Source organism: Rousettus aegyptiacus, unplaced genomic scaffold (assembly GCF_014176215.1).
Source record: "Rousettus aegyptiacus isolate mRouAeg1 unplaced genomic scaffold, mRouAeg1.p scaffold_m13_p_9, whole genome shotgun sequence".
Classification (NCBI taxonomy): domain Eukaryota; kingdom Metazoa; phylum Chordata; class Mammalia; order Chiroptera; family Pteropodidae; genus Rousettus; species Rousettus aegyptiacus.
The window spans coordinates 90,346,155-90,361,532 of NW_023416312.1; the positions used below are offsets into that span (position 1 = coordinate 90,346,155).

The following is a 15,378-nucleotide window of genomic DNA, read 5'->3' on the forward strand; positions in this document are numbered from 1 at the left end:
AAAAATATTGATTAAGTCTACCATTATTTCTCAGAAAGAACATATTCCCACACAGTTGTCTGGCTCTGTCTATTATAATAATTTGGTGCAATGGCTTTAAAAGTAGTGGGGTGATAATAATTAGGGTGTGCGACAGAAATTTCAATGCTGGATTCAACATTTCACCATGCAGGGCATGAAAATTGCCGACCGGGGCTAGTCAGCTCTAAGTACTAATTAACTAATTAATCAGGTGCTGAATCCAACTGAAAGGAGAATACCAGCCAGACAACTCAAGCCCAAGCAGAGGGTTGTGCTCTTTCAAAGACAGTGCCGTCTTTCTTCTTGTTTTTTTTTTAAGCCAATCAGAAATGAGAAGAGAAAATAGGATACAGTGCTCTACTGTCAGTCATTTCAGTCCAAGCTTTTTACTTAGAGAAGATAAAATAAAAACATGTTCCTGATAAGTACTGTGAGGCACTGTGTGTAGGGCAATCTTCAAGGCTCTGGCAAACCCACTAACTCCTTTGGCCGTGAACTATTTCAGGGCTGGTATGTGTGGGTTGTGTGTATGGGGTGGGAGTGGGGGAAGGAGCTCTGCCTTCTTGGAGTTTTCGTCTACAGTATTATTTAACATAGAATGAGAAATGTATTTCTCCTTTTGGGCTGATCTTAGGTCTTTTGCCTCGTCCCTCCTTTATGTAAATGAGAAGAGTCCAATTACACATATGGAAAAAGGGTTTAATGAATCGTGAAAAAGCCCAGTTTGCTGAGAAAGCGCACAAACCTTCTTCTTCCTCTCTTTCATATTTTAGAAACATGTAATTTTTTTAAGGACCATGATAAAGCTTAATTATTAGATCACTTTATTTTAAATACCAATTTTCATATTTGGGAATTATTAAACAAACTTATTTTTCTAGAAGATTTAGCTTTCTTTATATAAATTGTAAGGCTTTTGGAGACTTAGCAAATATTCTACAAAAACTGAATTCTAACTTTTTTTCCTACATTCAAAAAATTATTATGTTTCTTCCTCCCGTTTTTGATGTTATTTTAGCTCAGTGCTAATTTTTCTTCTGGACACAGTTTGCTGTGGAATTGTCACCACTGAAAAAGGTGGTTGTTATTGAACCCAAGGAAAAAAAACTTTAGTATCATATACCTTTTTTAGCTTAAGTTTTGTATTATTATGAGTTTTTTTTTCTTTCCTAAAAAGTACTGAATTTTACACTAGACCAGAAAATCTCGAGTTTGGGATTTATTTTATTTTCTTTATTTTATCTTACTTTTTCATCTTGGAATTTTCAATAGTTGAAAGTAGATAACACAGAAAACGTCAACCCGTTTTTTAATGACAAAAAAAAAACTTTGCAAAGGAAAAAAATCAATACCATTTTGGAGCGCGACTTAGAATTCAGTTAAGTGTGCAACTAGCCCAGAAGAGGTGCTTTGCAGGGACAGCAGTAAAGTTCTAAATTACGACTGGAAGTACATTCCAGAGACCTCATCCAACAACCTCATTGGGCACTTGGGGAAACTGAGACCTAAGACTGCGGGGGGCTGCGAGGAGGGGTCGTGTGATGTGATTTTTTTTTTCTCTCCACAAAGTATTGCTCCGATTCACGGGAAACACTTTTCTTGGGCACCTACTGTGTGGAGGGCATTGCTGGGATTCAGAATGCCTGCCTATTCACGAGGTCTGTGCTCCTTCCACTCTACCCCCTGGCCTTCCCGGATCGGCGCCCTGGATGTGATCGACACTATGAAGTTGCCCCATAATCCTCTCTGGCAACATAGGATGTAAAATTTGATCAGCTCATTGGATGAAGTCGACAAGTCTCAAAAATGTGTGAAAAGGGGGCCAAGCAGTAGGCAAGCGCGGTGTTGAGGCAGCGCTCCAGCTGGCCCCCCTCTGAGTTCTAGGTGTAGCGGCCGCAGCGGAGAGGGGGTTGGGGCCGAGCTGCGGGACCGCGGTGGCGGTGACTGAGGCGGTGGCGGCGGCAGCAGCAGCAGCTTCGGGGAGGCCGCGGCGCCATGGGGTGGCCGTAGGAGCAGACCGTGGGGCCGGAAGGTGGCAGCGAGGCGGCGCCAGCGGCTGCAGAGTTATCTCCGCGGCGTAGCTGGGGGCTGGACCGGGCGGGGCGGGGCGGGGCGAGCACCCAGACAGCGGGCAGCGCACCGCGGCAGTTGGCCGCAGGGCCCCTCCCACTGCCCGATCACCCGCCGCCGGCACACGCGGAGGAGGTGGTGGTGGCCGCAGAAGGAGAAGGGGAGCTCGGAGCAGGAGGTGAGGTGGCGGTGGCGGAGCAGGAGAAGGTAGAGCAGGAGGCCAGCGGCCAGGAGGAGGATGGAGGAGCAGCCGAAGGAGGGCGAGGCCGGGGTCGCGGAACACTGGTTCTCCAAGTGGGAGCGCCAGTGCTTGGCCGAGGCCGAGCAGGAAGAGCAGTTGCCCCCCGAGCTGCAGGACGAGGCTACAGCTGAGGCAGCGGGGCTCAAGAGAGAGCAGCAGAGGCTGTGGCACCTCTTTCAGATCTCGGCCACCGCAGTGGCCCAGCTCTACAAGGATTCGGTGTGCCCACAGCCAGAACTCTCTATGTGGGACCCCTTCCAGAGTGCGGCCATGGCAGTCACCAGCCTCTACAAAGAGAGCGGGGATGCCCACCAACGAAGTTTTGACCTGGGCGTACAGGTTGGCCACCAGCGTCGCATGAAAGATGTGCTGGAGTGGGTGAAGAAGGGCCGGAGCACCATTCTCCGAGAAGACCTGATTAGCTTCCTATGTGGCAAAGTGCCCCCCGTTCCTCCCCCATCTCGCTCCCCTAGGACGCCCCCGAAGCCACCTGCCGGAGCCCCCAGCCAGGCCGCGGTCACCGAATCCAGCTCATCGGTGGACGTCGACCTGCAGCCCTTCCACGAGGCTGTTGCCTTGCATGGCCTCAGTGGTGCCATGGCAAGCATCAGCGTGAGATCTGGAGCACCCGGCTCCCCACCTCAAGCCAGTGGCGTTGCCAGCAGTTACACTAGTGGCGGGCTCCGAAAAAGTAGCATCCTTGAGGACGACTTGAACTCCAACGACTCAGAAGAACTGGCGCTCCGCCTGGACATTGAGGGGACGCGCAAACGCACCTCGGGCCAGTGCGGTGATGGTATCACAGACTCTCCAACCCACAAGCGCACCCGAATGGTCTAAACTGCCTCTTTGGTAGCCCTCCAACATGTGGCTTGAAAGCTAACTCAACCTTCAACGTGCTTGTCGAAAAGATACTCCAGGCCATCTCTTGTTTCTCTAAATTTAACTGAGATTTCCTCAGAGTTTGCCATAAAGAAACTTTAAAAGTGTTTCCGAAGAGGCCTCATATATTTCTGACTTTCCCAAAAATAAAATATTAGCAGAGAACAAGTAGTTAGCAAGAATATTTAAAGCGGCAGTGTGCAGTCATGGTGGGAGCCTGGTTTATCTTGTTCACAGTTATATTCTTTAGCATCTAGCACAGTTGTTGGTGCTCAATAAATGTTTGTTGAATGAATAGATGTGACCATATTTAAAATTCTTAAAGGGGAAGGACTAACATGTTTACTTGTTTACAGGCTACTTTTATCCTTTATTGTTTATTTGGTTGTTTACTTGAACCGTATGACCAGTTCAATGACATGCTATCAAAATGTAAAACTAGACATCTTTGTGAAATCTGGAGTCTTCTGTTTTTGCTCCACTGTACCATGCGCCTAATTTCTAGAAAGAAACTTCAAGTAACCTATTAGTCTGTGAGTTGGTTTTAATAGTTGGTTATTTTTGGTGATTATGTGATGGTGTAAAGAGGTGCTGTGTTGATTGGTCAGGTAATATATGATACTGAGTCAATTCAGTGCTCTTTTTAGGAAAATTGAGCCAACAACGGAGATCCTGAGATCAACGATGGTGGCACTCTTGGTGGCCCAGTGATGCTTCTTTTTCTTATGAATATTAAAAGTTCTTTTTTCTGAGGTTACATCTTTTTGGTGATCTCTATTTTGAAGTAGAAGATGAAGTATAATGTACTTCTGGGTTTAACTTGAGGGTACAGCATAATATAATTAAAAGAGCATTAGCTTTTATTAGAAGAACCATCAGAATTCTATCCCCACTAATTCACTTCATGATTTTTAGAAAATCACTTCATGTCTATTGACCTCAGTTTTACATCTGTGAAATGGAACAATGGGTCTCCTGAGGTCGTTGTGAAGATAAGAGGAAGTTCATATTTCAAGTATCTAGCACAATACTTGGCACCTAAAGGTACTCAATAAATGCTCTCCCTTCTGTATAAATAATTAGTAAAACATTAAAATCCATTATGTTTTAGGGGGAAAAATGGGAAAATAGATCAATTTAAAAATAAGAACATACAATCTCTGTGTTTGAGCTGGAAGCTGCTGTTACATAGTTGAAACTTGCTTAAATATCCCAGATCTTGTATTAATTATAGATTTGTTTAGCTCAAGAGTGCCCAGAATCTTCACTCTGGATATTAGGGGAGCCTTGGTATTCCCGAAATTGCCTGAGGGATACACCTTGCAACCAGATGCACCTTGCAGCTGGAATAATGAAAGAACTACCTCTCCTTGTCTGAAAGAATATGGGAAAGACTGGAAAGAATTTGGAAGTGAAAGTCCTAGGGACACCTAAAAGTCTAAAGTGAACAGGAGTGGGATGGAGTGGAGGTGATGAAAGAGATAGAGTTGGCAGGGTGGGTCTGGAGGAGGTGGGAGTGAAGTCATGGAAGGGGTAGAGGTAGTTAAAATACCCAGATCTCCCCAGGCTCTCGAAAAACCAATGCATAACATATAGAGATAGATACTTTGCCTTTAGGTTCATATCAGAGAGTTCTTTCTATTTCATTAGCGTGACCTTTGTAGTAGAATTGTAATTGACCAATGCATTATAGTAATACAACAAAATATGATGAGTTCTGTGATAGAATAGAAACTCGCCATTGAAGCATTCCACAAGTAGTTACTGAGGCACTGGGTTAGGCCCTTAGAAGGGGTATTTAAAAAAAAACAATAAAAGCAATCCTTATTCTCGAAGAGCACATCCTGGCTTGGAAGATAAAGTAATGTAGTCAAGAAGGCGCTTTTAATTGTGTGAAGAGCACCCAAGGGCTGTGCAGAAAAATTCAGAGGATAGATGTCCTCTTTGCCAAGAGGATCACAGCTTCTGGGGGCCATTGGAATTGGGCCCAGAAAAATGGGTAGGAAAGGGAGGGCATATGGGATAACAGCAGTGGAAGGATATCTAACAAAGTTTGAGAAGGAGGAAATCAGTAAAGTGGGTTCAGGGAATCAAAGGAACTGGGTAGGGGAGACAGAGAAAGGACAGAGGGTCTCAAATGTGTGGCCTTGTACTTTAGATACTATCCTGGGGTAGTGGTGACACCATCCAATCTGTGCGTTAGGAACATTGGTCTGGCAGGATGCCTGGTTGTCCAGTGAGACACTAGAGCAGGGATAGCACAAGGTATCATTGTAGGATGCTCTTTCCCAGGGATATTGGCATTTGGTTGACCAGGGTCGTGGAGATGTTTACCTTGACAGGGCTTTCTCTGGGAAGACTTTGCTCTCTCACACCCTCCCATAACTCAAACCATACCAGGTAGGAAGCACCTCCAGTTTGTTCTGCACTGCTTCTGAAAGGCTGAGAAAGCCTTCAATTCCAGCTGCAGAATCTTGTAGAGGGTTAGTCGAAAAAAACAAAATAGCCATGCCTTCTATCATTCTCCCTTCTTGTGTTTGAGAACTCTCCTTCAGTGGAATCATTGGAACATTTGGGGCTATAGGACTGAGCAGCCATAGCAATTTTAACAGGTAAGTATGGAGAATTTTAAGAAAGCATGTCAGTAAGAGGACAGGGACCTCATTTGTCTTGTTTCCTCCTATAATCCCCAGTGCCTAGCACAGTGTCTTATCCATATGCACATACAATAAATACTTATTAAATTAGTGGATGAGTAAGCCCCCATCCAGACTCAGGCATAGCTATTCACCTGCTCCCTTTCTCTGTTTACGTACTGCCCAGTAAAGGCACCTAAGGCTCATGCTCGAATTTCTAGATGATTGTCTCTTGCATGCCTTTACCCTCACTTTTAACTTTTAGCTTTTTGCAAAATGGTCAGCCCCATGACCACAGCCTTGAGAATCTCCTGAGTGACTTATGAAGCTACCAGCTTTAGAACTGCCCTCCAAGTAAATTAAAATCTCAAAGGGAAGGTCCCAGAAGCAGAAGCAATTTGCTTTCAAGAAGGAACCTTGGTGATTGATATGTCAGACTAGTGAAGTCTGAAACCTGACTAACTTTATTGTGATATTTGTGATTGATTCAAGAAGCTAATTTTCTCTCTCTCTCTCTCTCTCTCTCTTTCTCTCTCTCAATCTCTCTCCAGTTTTGAAGAGCCTGAATAATAAGTGGTTGTTCAGACAATCAGAAATCCTGTGACTTTAACATGTGATGCCACTGGAATCCCACATGTGTGGTGGCAGAAAAAATAATTTTACTCTTACCTTTCTGTTCTGGCTGTGCTAATGATTAAATTAACAGGAATAAATGACCAAATTCATTAAATATGTACACAAGGGAGTTCCACAAGAATAGGAGACCCTTGTACCACATGTTTGCTCTTTCTTATCTACTTGTGAATTGCCTATAACCCTTTTAAAATTCAAGACCCCTGTCTCCTCCTCTTTAGTCCAGAATGACACATGAACCTTAACTAACCAATGCCTCCGTGAGTCTCATATTCTTACGGAACCCTTATATGTACCTATGTAATGAATTTGATCATTCTCTTCTGTCTGGCTTGCCAAAACTGTGGAGGCAGAAAAAAATATTTTTTCTTCTAACTTTTAAGTTCTTATGGATGGACTAAAAATCAAAGTAACATGAAATAGAAGGAGAGCTTCAAAATGACATAGACGATAGAGGCTCTGTTCATCCCTCTGGCGACCAGTTCAAAGTTGTGACGGAAACAAGGAGCAGCAGCAAAGAAAAATCACCTGGAGTCTCGATGAACAAGCCATACATTAGGGAGAAATCCAAGAAAGCACCCTGCAATGGCAGAAGGTAGGATGGGGCGAGGATGCAGGACTGCCTGGTCTGAGTGGCTGAGTGGGACAGAGGCTGTGGCAGCGGCAGCGGCAGACGCCTCTTAAAGGGGCTGCGTCCCTGAGTGGATTTTCGCAGCGATGGACCTGCTTGCTCTGAGCACCAGTGCTGACCCGGCTGCATGCAAGGAGAATGAGGGATTTACAAGGAGACATTGTCAGAGAGAGGGTCGAGGTGAGACTCCCTCTGTAAAGAAGTGCCAGCGGTATCCATTGTTCCTTTGAGCCCTCCCCACTCCCAGTGCATGGACACAGCGCCGCCATAGCTGTGATGTCATCAAACTGGGTAACAGAGGTTGCTCTGCCAAGAGGATTCCCTGAAACCCTGACACCCCCAACCTGGGCTCCACCCAAGCAACATCCAGGTGTGTCCTCAGCGAGTCAGGTGCTCCTTGCTAAGCAGCGCCTGGACTCACACTGGAGGCAGCTGGCCTTGGTCTCTGGTGTGGCCTTTTGAGGCAACTATAATAAGCACAGCATCTGTAGATTGCTTGCTGAATCTTGACAGGTGGCCCTGAAGGGGTTGAGAGTTGGGCATAATTTGGCTGCAGCTGAACCCCTCTCAGGACTGTGCCACTGGACACTTATTTCACAAAACCACACTAATAAGATCGGGAGACTTAGGAACTTTGCTTAGTACATAGAAACAGACACAGAAAGGCAGCCAAAATGTGAAGAGAAAGAAGCAGAAGCCATATGACAGAACAGAACAGAGATCCAGATATAATGGAGTCAAGTAATCTTACAGATTCAGAGTTTAAAACACTGGTAACAAAGATGCTCAATGAACTTTTGGGAAGTGTAGAGAACTCCAACAAACAGATAAAAATGGAGATGGAGATTATAAGAGGGAACAAGTCTGAAATGGAGAACACATTATCTGAGATGAGAAGTATATTAAATGGAAAAAAAAACAAAGGAATAAAGAAAGTGAATAAAGAAGAGGATCACATGCCCTATCTAGAGGATAGGAAAGTCGATCAGGACACTCAATCACAATGGCAACAAAAAAGAGCCCAAGACTAAACAGATGATTTAAGGAGCATATGGGGCACTATTAAGGCTCCAAATATTCATCCGATTGGCGTAAGTGAAGAAAATCAAGATGTCGAATGACCGTTTGAAGAAATAATGCTGAAAAACTTCCCTAACCTGGGTAAGGAAATGGACATAATACCCCAGGAAGTCAGAGGATTCCAAAAATCAGGGATCCAAAGAGGCCCATACCAAGGCACATCATAATTAAAATGCCAAAGGTTAAATACAAAGAAAAAAATTAAAAGCAGCAAGAGAAAAACAAATAATTACATGTAAAGGAACACTCACACTACTGGCAGCTGATTTCTCAAGAGAGACTATGCAGGATAGAAAGGCTTGGCAAAAAATATTCGAAAGAATGATGCCCCAGGATCTATAACCAAGAATAATCTATCCAGCAAGGCTATCATTTAGAATTGAAGGAGAGATAAAGAGCCTTCCAGACAAAAATAAACTAAAGGAATTTATCACCACCAAGCCAGAATTACATGAAATGTTGGAGGGACTTCTTTAAGAAGAAAAAACATGTATCAAAAAAACAGGAATAAAGAATGGTAACTAGTACATTCCTATCAATAAGTACCTTAAATGAAAAAGAATTAAGTGCTCCAACCAAGGGATGGAGTGGTTAAAAGGATAAGAAAACAAGACTCCTACATATAAAAAGGAAGGGAACGGAAAAAGATATTGCTGTAATGAACCTAGAAGGTATTTAAGTCAGACAAAGAAAGATAAACACTATATGATTTCACTTATATGCGAGAGGTAAGGAATAAAAAGAACAAACTGATCAAAAACAGACTTGCAAACATAGTGGACAATTTGGTGATGGACGGAGGAGATGGGAGTTTGAGGGGTTGGGAGAATGGGGTGAAGGGTTAAAGAAGTACAAATTAGTAGGTGGCGGATGGTCACAGGGAGGTGAAGCATGGTATAAGGAACGCAATTAGTATTAATCCATTGGCTAGGTGGAGGGTCAGGGGAGGGAGGGAGCAACTGAGGGGATTATTTCACTAAAAAATAACAAGACAGATTAATAAGAGCAAATGACCAAATTTATTACATATATACATCGGGAGTCCCATAAAAATGTAAGATCTAAGGATACATTGGGCAGTTGAGGCTTATATGCCATTCTGTACTAAGGAGAAGAAGGCAGGGGTCTAGGATTTCAAAGGGTTCATAGGCAATTCACAGGTATATAAGAAAGAGCAAACAAGTTGTAAAGAAATTCTTGCAGAGCCACTCAGAAACAATGGGATGCAGATGGGGTCCAACAAACAGGATTTGGTAGATTTTTTCCTGTCTGCCACAGTTAATTCACATCTGCTAAGGTGCTTATGCTAAGGATCCCTTCCTGAAGCATGTTTTTCTATCTAAATTCCTTTGGGCAAATAAAGGGAAGAGTCAAAGATTCTTTCTCAGTCTTTTGTTCTTAAAAATAATCAACTTAAAATGATCAATTTCCCAAAGGCATATTTTAAGGTGGCAAACTCTGGTCCCCCTCTCGTATTTAAAGAGTGATAGTGACGCTTGAAACCTGAGTTGACCTTGTGAGATTTGTGGTTAATTCAGGAGCTAACTTTAAATTGGTCATTGTTGGTGATATTTATTTGTAGGCTTAAAAGGAATCTCTTCATTTCTGCATACTATCTTTGTTACCACTTTGCTTATTTCATACATTTTCCTTCAAGGAGTGCAGATGAGAAGACTGAGGCAAAAACTTAAGTGAAATTTCCTCATTTTTGTTATTTTAAAGGAACTCAAGTGAAGGCTTTGATTTTCTGACATCTAGCTGACCTCACTAGGGAGGGCCACAGTGACTTATTGGGATGACCGTTGCTCATGTCACTATTCTTTCCTTAGTTATATTGTGTATTACATTTTAATTAATATATTGATGATTGAGTGGGGCTAGGAAACTTGTATTGCGAAGCCACTCTGGCATGACAAGCATACTGTTGTTACTATATTGTGTTTATTTGGGGGAAACTGTTCAAATTGTGCATTCAGGGAACACAAGTCACCCCTTGCCACCATCATTGCACTCTAGCTACCAGTCAAACAGGACCACTAGAAGTTTCCTAAACTTTCTATCATTTCTGGCCTTTGGGCCCTTTTACTTTGTTGCTTTATCGATCTCAAATGCCCTGCCCTAAACTCTTTTTTGCCTACTTCACTCCTCCCCAGCCATGAAAGCTCACCTCAGGCTTTACTTCTTTTGTTCTGTTTTGTTTTGCCCTTCCAAGTTCAGGTTAAATGTCCCTCCCCAAAGTTCCCTTTCAGACTCATCATGGTAATGGTCAGTTTGTTTCTATGTCTGCCCCATCAGACTTTAAACCATTAAGGTTCGAATCCCCAAGGGGATTTCTTCTCTAGTGAGGTGTGTAACAAATTCCATTACTTCACATGTAGGTTGAAAAGCCATATTCAACATTACACTGCACTTTTATCTTTGTAAATGAAATAATTATTTTTGTCATAAAATTATATCATGGGAAGGAAAGTTCAAAACAAATCTTCAGAGGAGCAATTTATTCTATGGGGCATTAAACGTGTAGCATATAATAAGTTGGCAATGTTCTTTCTTATTTGTAGATATGATTATAGTGTCTCAGGCATCAGTGGCAAGCACATGAGATCCAGGTTTAAGCCTTGACTTGAATAACAACTGAACTTGAGCAAGTCAGCCCCATATTGCTTGGTATATGAAATAAAGGAGTTAGTTGTATTAGATGATCTTTAAGGACTCCATAGCTTGGACTATTTCTGATCCGTGATTTAATTCAATGCATAGTGGTACAGAAAAACTTTCTTTGATATTCTCATTTTGATAATCTAGTGTCTGACCAGCTGAGCTCTGTGAGGCCCTTGAAATCAGGACTGCCATGTTGAAACAGCTAAGAGGCTCACCTGGTGGGAATGTCATGGCCACTTATAAGATGGGAATTGTATGCACAAAGCAGGCTTACTTCTCTTTCTTTTGATTCCATCTTCCTTAGTAAGTCAAGTACTTAAAAAAAAATCTGATGCTTAACGGGCATATTACAGTCAAATGCCCCCTTATTTGGGCACTTTTCTTTCTCAAAATTAATAAGTTGAGCAGGATGATGTTACACAGAAAGATGAGTTCATAGATTCATTGGACTAAAGAGGGACCTGAAAGGCCACCAAATCCACATGCCCCAACTCTGGTGTGAACTAGAATGTAAACCATCCTGGATCCATGAGCTACTCTTCACATCTTCCAGAGTCTAAAGCTTTCCTCAGGAGCTCCTGGCCAGGTCTTTCTGAAAACAACCCCAGATTCCTCAGAATCCAACCCAGTGTGCTGCTCTTCTTCTGTTCTAGCTTAACTGCAGTCAAGATGGTTATCCATTTCAGTTAAATAATCTTCTTGTATTTTGCAAAGTTCTCATCTACAAACTTTGGTTTAGAAATTCAAAACAAATCTTTTTTTAACATTTTCTCTCTTATTTTATTTTATTTTAATTTAATTTAATTTAATTTAATTTTATTTTATTTGTCAGCCTCTTGGTTGGATACACTTTGTTGTATTTCTATGCTTCCTAATACACTGCCAAGAAACTGCATTTACGGCACATTTATTATATAGCATGTCTCACATTTACTCTCTTGCCCCTAAGAGAGACCCTGGCTACAAGTTTCTCGTTATTTACTTCTTGAAATCCCATCCTTTCTTGACACCAGTACCCAACTTTGTGTTTAAGTGTGAATATTTTAAATTGGAAGCTTATGGGAAAGTCGGGAGAAATGTTAGATCATTAAGAAAATCATGTTCTAGACCACATGGGAGCCTCTTAAATACAACTTTGGTGGTCATGACCCTGGCCAGAGGGGGGAAGCCTGTGATGTCACCCCTTCCCCAAGTCCCAGTTTCACGGATAGTATCTCTGAATGGAATTGTCTGAGAGAGATTGTTCCTTGTGAAAAGTTCACATGATGGAGTCTGAAGAGCTTGTTTCACTTGAAGCCCAGCAGGACAGGGTGGTTTGGAATGCACATTCAGTGTATTCTGTTTGGCTGAAAGCTGTCACAGGGAACAAGTACTTAGCAAACAGCATGAACAAGGATTTGAACTAGAAAATGAGAAGGGCCTTAACAATACTGTAATAGTGGTTTGTCTCTTCAAAAATTGCTTAATGGTACACCAGGAGGTGATAAAGAAGACTAGGAAATACATAAATAGATTTGAATCTCATTCAAAACAATCCAGTGTAAGAGTGTCCTAATACGAGTAATTTGAACAGAGGTTGCTGTGTCACTGTGACCATCTCCACTTTACTATATATGATTGGATTTTTTCCTCTTTTAAGGCAATAGCAACAGACTAAGTATGCCTACAGGACAGTCACACAACTTGTTGAAAATAGATCAACCAATCAACTGCTTAGTCTGTTTTCACAATACCAAATGCCTGGATTGCATGTTTTTCTTTTTATATGTCACTAAATTAACTGAATAGACCTGTTAATACCATTTTCAGCTTTTCATGTTTTAAGTGGAATTATATACAATTGTCTAGGACTATTCTTTCAAGTGTTTACATTCCCTTTGCTTAAAAATCTGTTCTTCCTATTTCTCTCTTGTTTACTGAGGTATAATTGACAAATACTATTGTAAGATATTTAAACTGTACCATCTAATGATGTGATGTGTGTGTACACTGTTAAAATGTTAATGAGTTCTCAAAATCTCTTAAAGTCTCTTTTTGATATTATAATTTCAGGTGCTATCTGTGCCTTATACATAGAGCACGAATTTCATGAATGATAAAATATAACTACTGAAGGTGTGTGCAATCATCAGAGGCTGTGTTATGATGCTGTTTTTAAGGGCCATGTCACAGGAGGCCTCCTACTTTAGGTGAAACATGGATATAAGAAGGTATTTATTACAATGGAGGTAGTTTATACCTAATTTTGCCCTGTAGCCACTAAGGCTTTAGCAAGGATTCAGTAGTTGCTCTATGAAGAGCCAAGACAGCACAGTATCCACTCTCAATACCTGTTAATAGACTCAGTGGAGAGCTTTAGGGTTGTGTATGGACATACCCTGGTTCATTGACTTTAATTTAAAAAGACATCAAATCCAATTAGATAACCTCTTCCCAATTTAATTCATTTCAACAAACATTGTTAGAATGGAAGGCACTGTGCTACCTCATGCAAAGCATTTAGAGTTTATTCTTCCTTTTTGGTTTCTTGTGACATCATGTCAGCACAAGTTAAGTTGGTAAATACTGAGATTTTCTTGTTCAGGAACTTCGAGAATGCCTTTTCTTATAACTCTTGAAAATTTCATAATTTTCTTCTGTGCTTGGAAGCCCTTTATTTGGAACTCCTATTCATAGCTTGTATACGGACTCAGATATTTTGGAGATGAAGACATAGTCTTGTATCAGTGCTTTGTGTCACAGCCCTTTGGTTTTAGAGGTTTCGACGGCCTCAAGAGAAGTTGGTGGATGTGCTAATTATTAGCATTTAGGTTGTTTTCAGGATAGATCCTTTTCTGGGGCAGAGGTCCAATTTTAGTACTGTTCGATGGAAATATAATGCAAACCACATATGTAATTCTAAATTTTCTAGTAGGCACATTAGAAAAATAAAAATGAAAAAGCGAATTTTAAAAACATATTTTATTTAACCCAATATATCCAAAATATTTTCATTTCAATATGCAACCAATATAAAAATTACTAGTCAAATATTTTATATTATTTTTTTAACTCTTGTACTAAGTCTTTTAAATTTGATGTGTTTCATATTTACATTATATCTCAATTCAGTCTTGGCACATTTCATGTGCTCAATGTGGCTAGTGGCTACTGTATTGGACAACATTGTCCTAGATGGACCTTGACTCCCATTGGAATGGAGGCTTATGTAACTCAAGTACATTGACTTTCTTTAAGGGATTTAACAACACTGCTGTACTCAGTTCCATTCAGAATGGGAATCCCTGTTGTCACATCTGAGAGTATCAACCACTTTGCTTCAAGAACAGTGATTATGGCTCTTTCTGTTCCTAGCACAGCCATAGTTTGTAATCCAAAGAAACATCTGAAGCATGTTGCAGCTTCAAAGCATTGGATGCTGGGCAACCTAACTCATGTGCTTGCTCCTTGTCCATCTAATGGTCTCTACAAGCTGAGAGAATGTCTCCCTGTCATCATTTTCCTAAGGACCAGACTTAAGTATGTCCTAACAAGAGAAGAAGTAAAGAAGATCTGCATGCAAGGGGTTATTAAGATTGGAGGCAAAGTCCAAACTGATATTACCCACCCTGCTAGTTTTCTGGATGTCATCAGCATTTACAAGACTGGAGAGAATTTCTGTCTGATCTGTGACGATCGAGGGTCACTTTGGTGTTTATCGGATTACACCTGAGGAAGCCAAATACAACTTGTGCAAAGTGAGAAAGGTCTTTGTGGGTGGGCTCAAAAGGAATTCTTCATTTGGTAGCTCATGATGCTTGTACCATGCACTACCCTGATCCCATTATCAAGGTGAATGACACCATTCAAATTAATTTGGAGACTGACAAAATTACTGGTTTTATCAAGTTTGACACTGGTAACCTATGTATGGTGACAAGAGGTGCTAACTTGGGAAGCATTGGTGTGACCACCAACATGGAGAGACACCTGGTTCTTTTGATGTAGTTCATGTGAAAGATGCCAATGATAACAACTTTGTCATCCACCTCTCCAACATTTTTGTTTCTGGCAAAGGCAACAAACCATGGATTTCTCTTTCCTGTTGGAATAGGCTATCCACCTCATCATTGCTGAAGACAGAAATCAGAGACTGGAGGCCAAGCAGAGCAGAGGGTGAAATGACCTCTAGGTGACATTATTGGAAGAATTTTTGTACTTAAAGATAATAAAGCATGAAAAAAAACCAGTGATTGTGGTTCTTATGCTATGTACTGATTTTTCCATTTTTCCAAAAATATGCCTACAGTAAGCTGTTACTTCACACACCTGTTCCCTAAATTATAGGATTCAATAAGGAGGGTAACACCTTAAGCCTTGAAATGGATAGGGTACAGAAAAAAAGGAAATAATTCTCTCAACAGTAAATGTAGACTCCTTTAACAGTGAGTCAGCAATGCTTATCGAGCAATTACCATGTGTAAGGCAATGAGCTAGATACTGTGAAGGATGTATAATGACCAAGGCATGATTCCTGACCTCAG

The 15,378-nt window shown here is 41.4% G+C and overlaps 1 protein-coding gene and 1 pseudogene across 1 annotated transcript; both read left to right on the forward strand.

The window, feature by feature from the left end:
• Positions 1 to 2,217: 2,217 nt before the first annotated feature.
• LOC107503212 (UPF0472 protein C16orf72) lies at positions 2,218 to 3,958 on the forward strand. Its single transcript, XM_016131160.2, has one exon. The coding sequence runs from the start codon at positions 2,330 to 2,332 to the stop codon at positions 3,170 to 3,172; it is 843 nt and encodes a 280-aa protein (XP_015986646.2). The 5' UTR covers positions 2,218 to 2,329; the 3' UTR covers positions 3,173 to 3,958.
• Positions 3,959 to 14,129: 10,171 nt separating this feature from the next.
• On the forward strand, positions 14,130 to 15,014 carry LOC107503209 (annotated as a pseudogene).
• Positions 15,015 to 15,378: the final 364 nt, after the last annotated feature.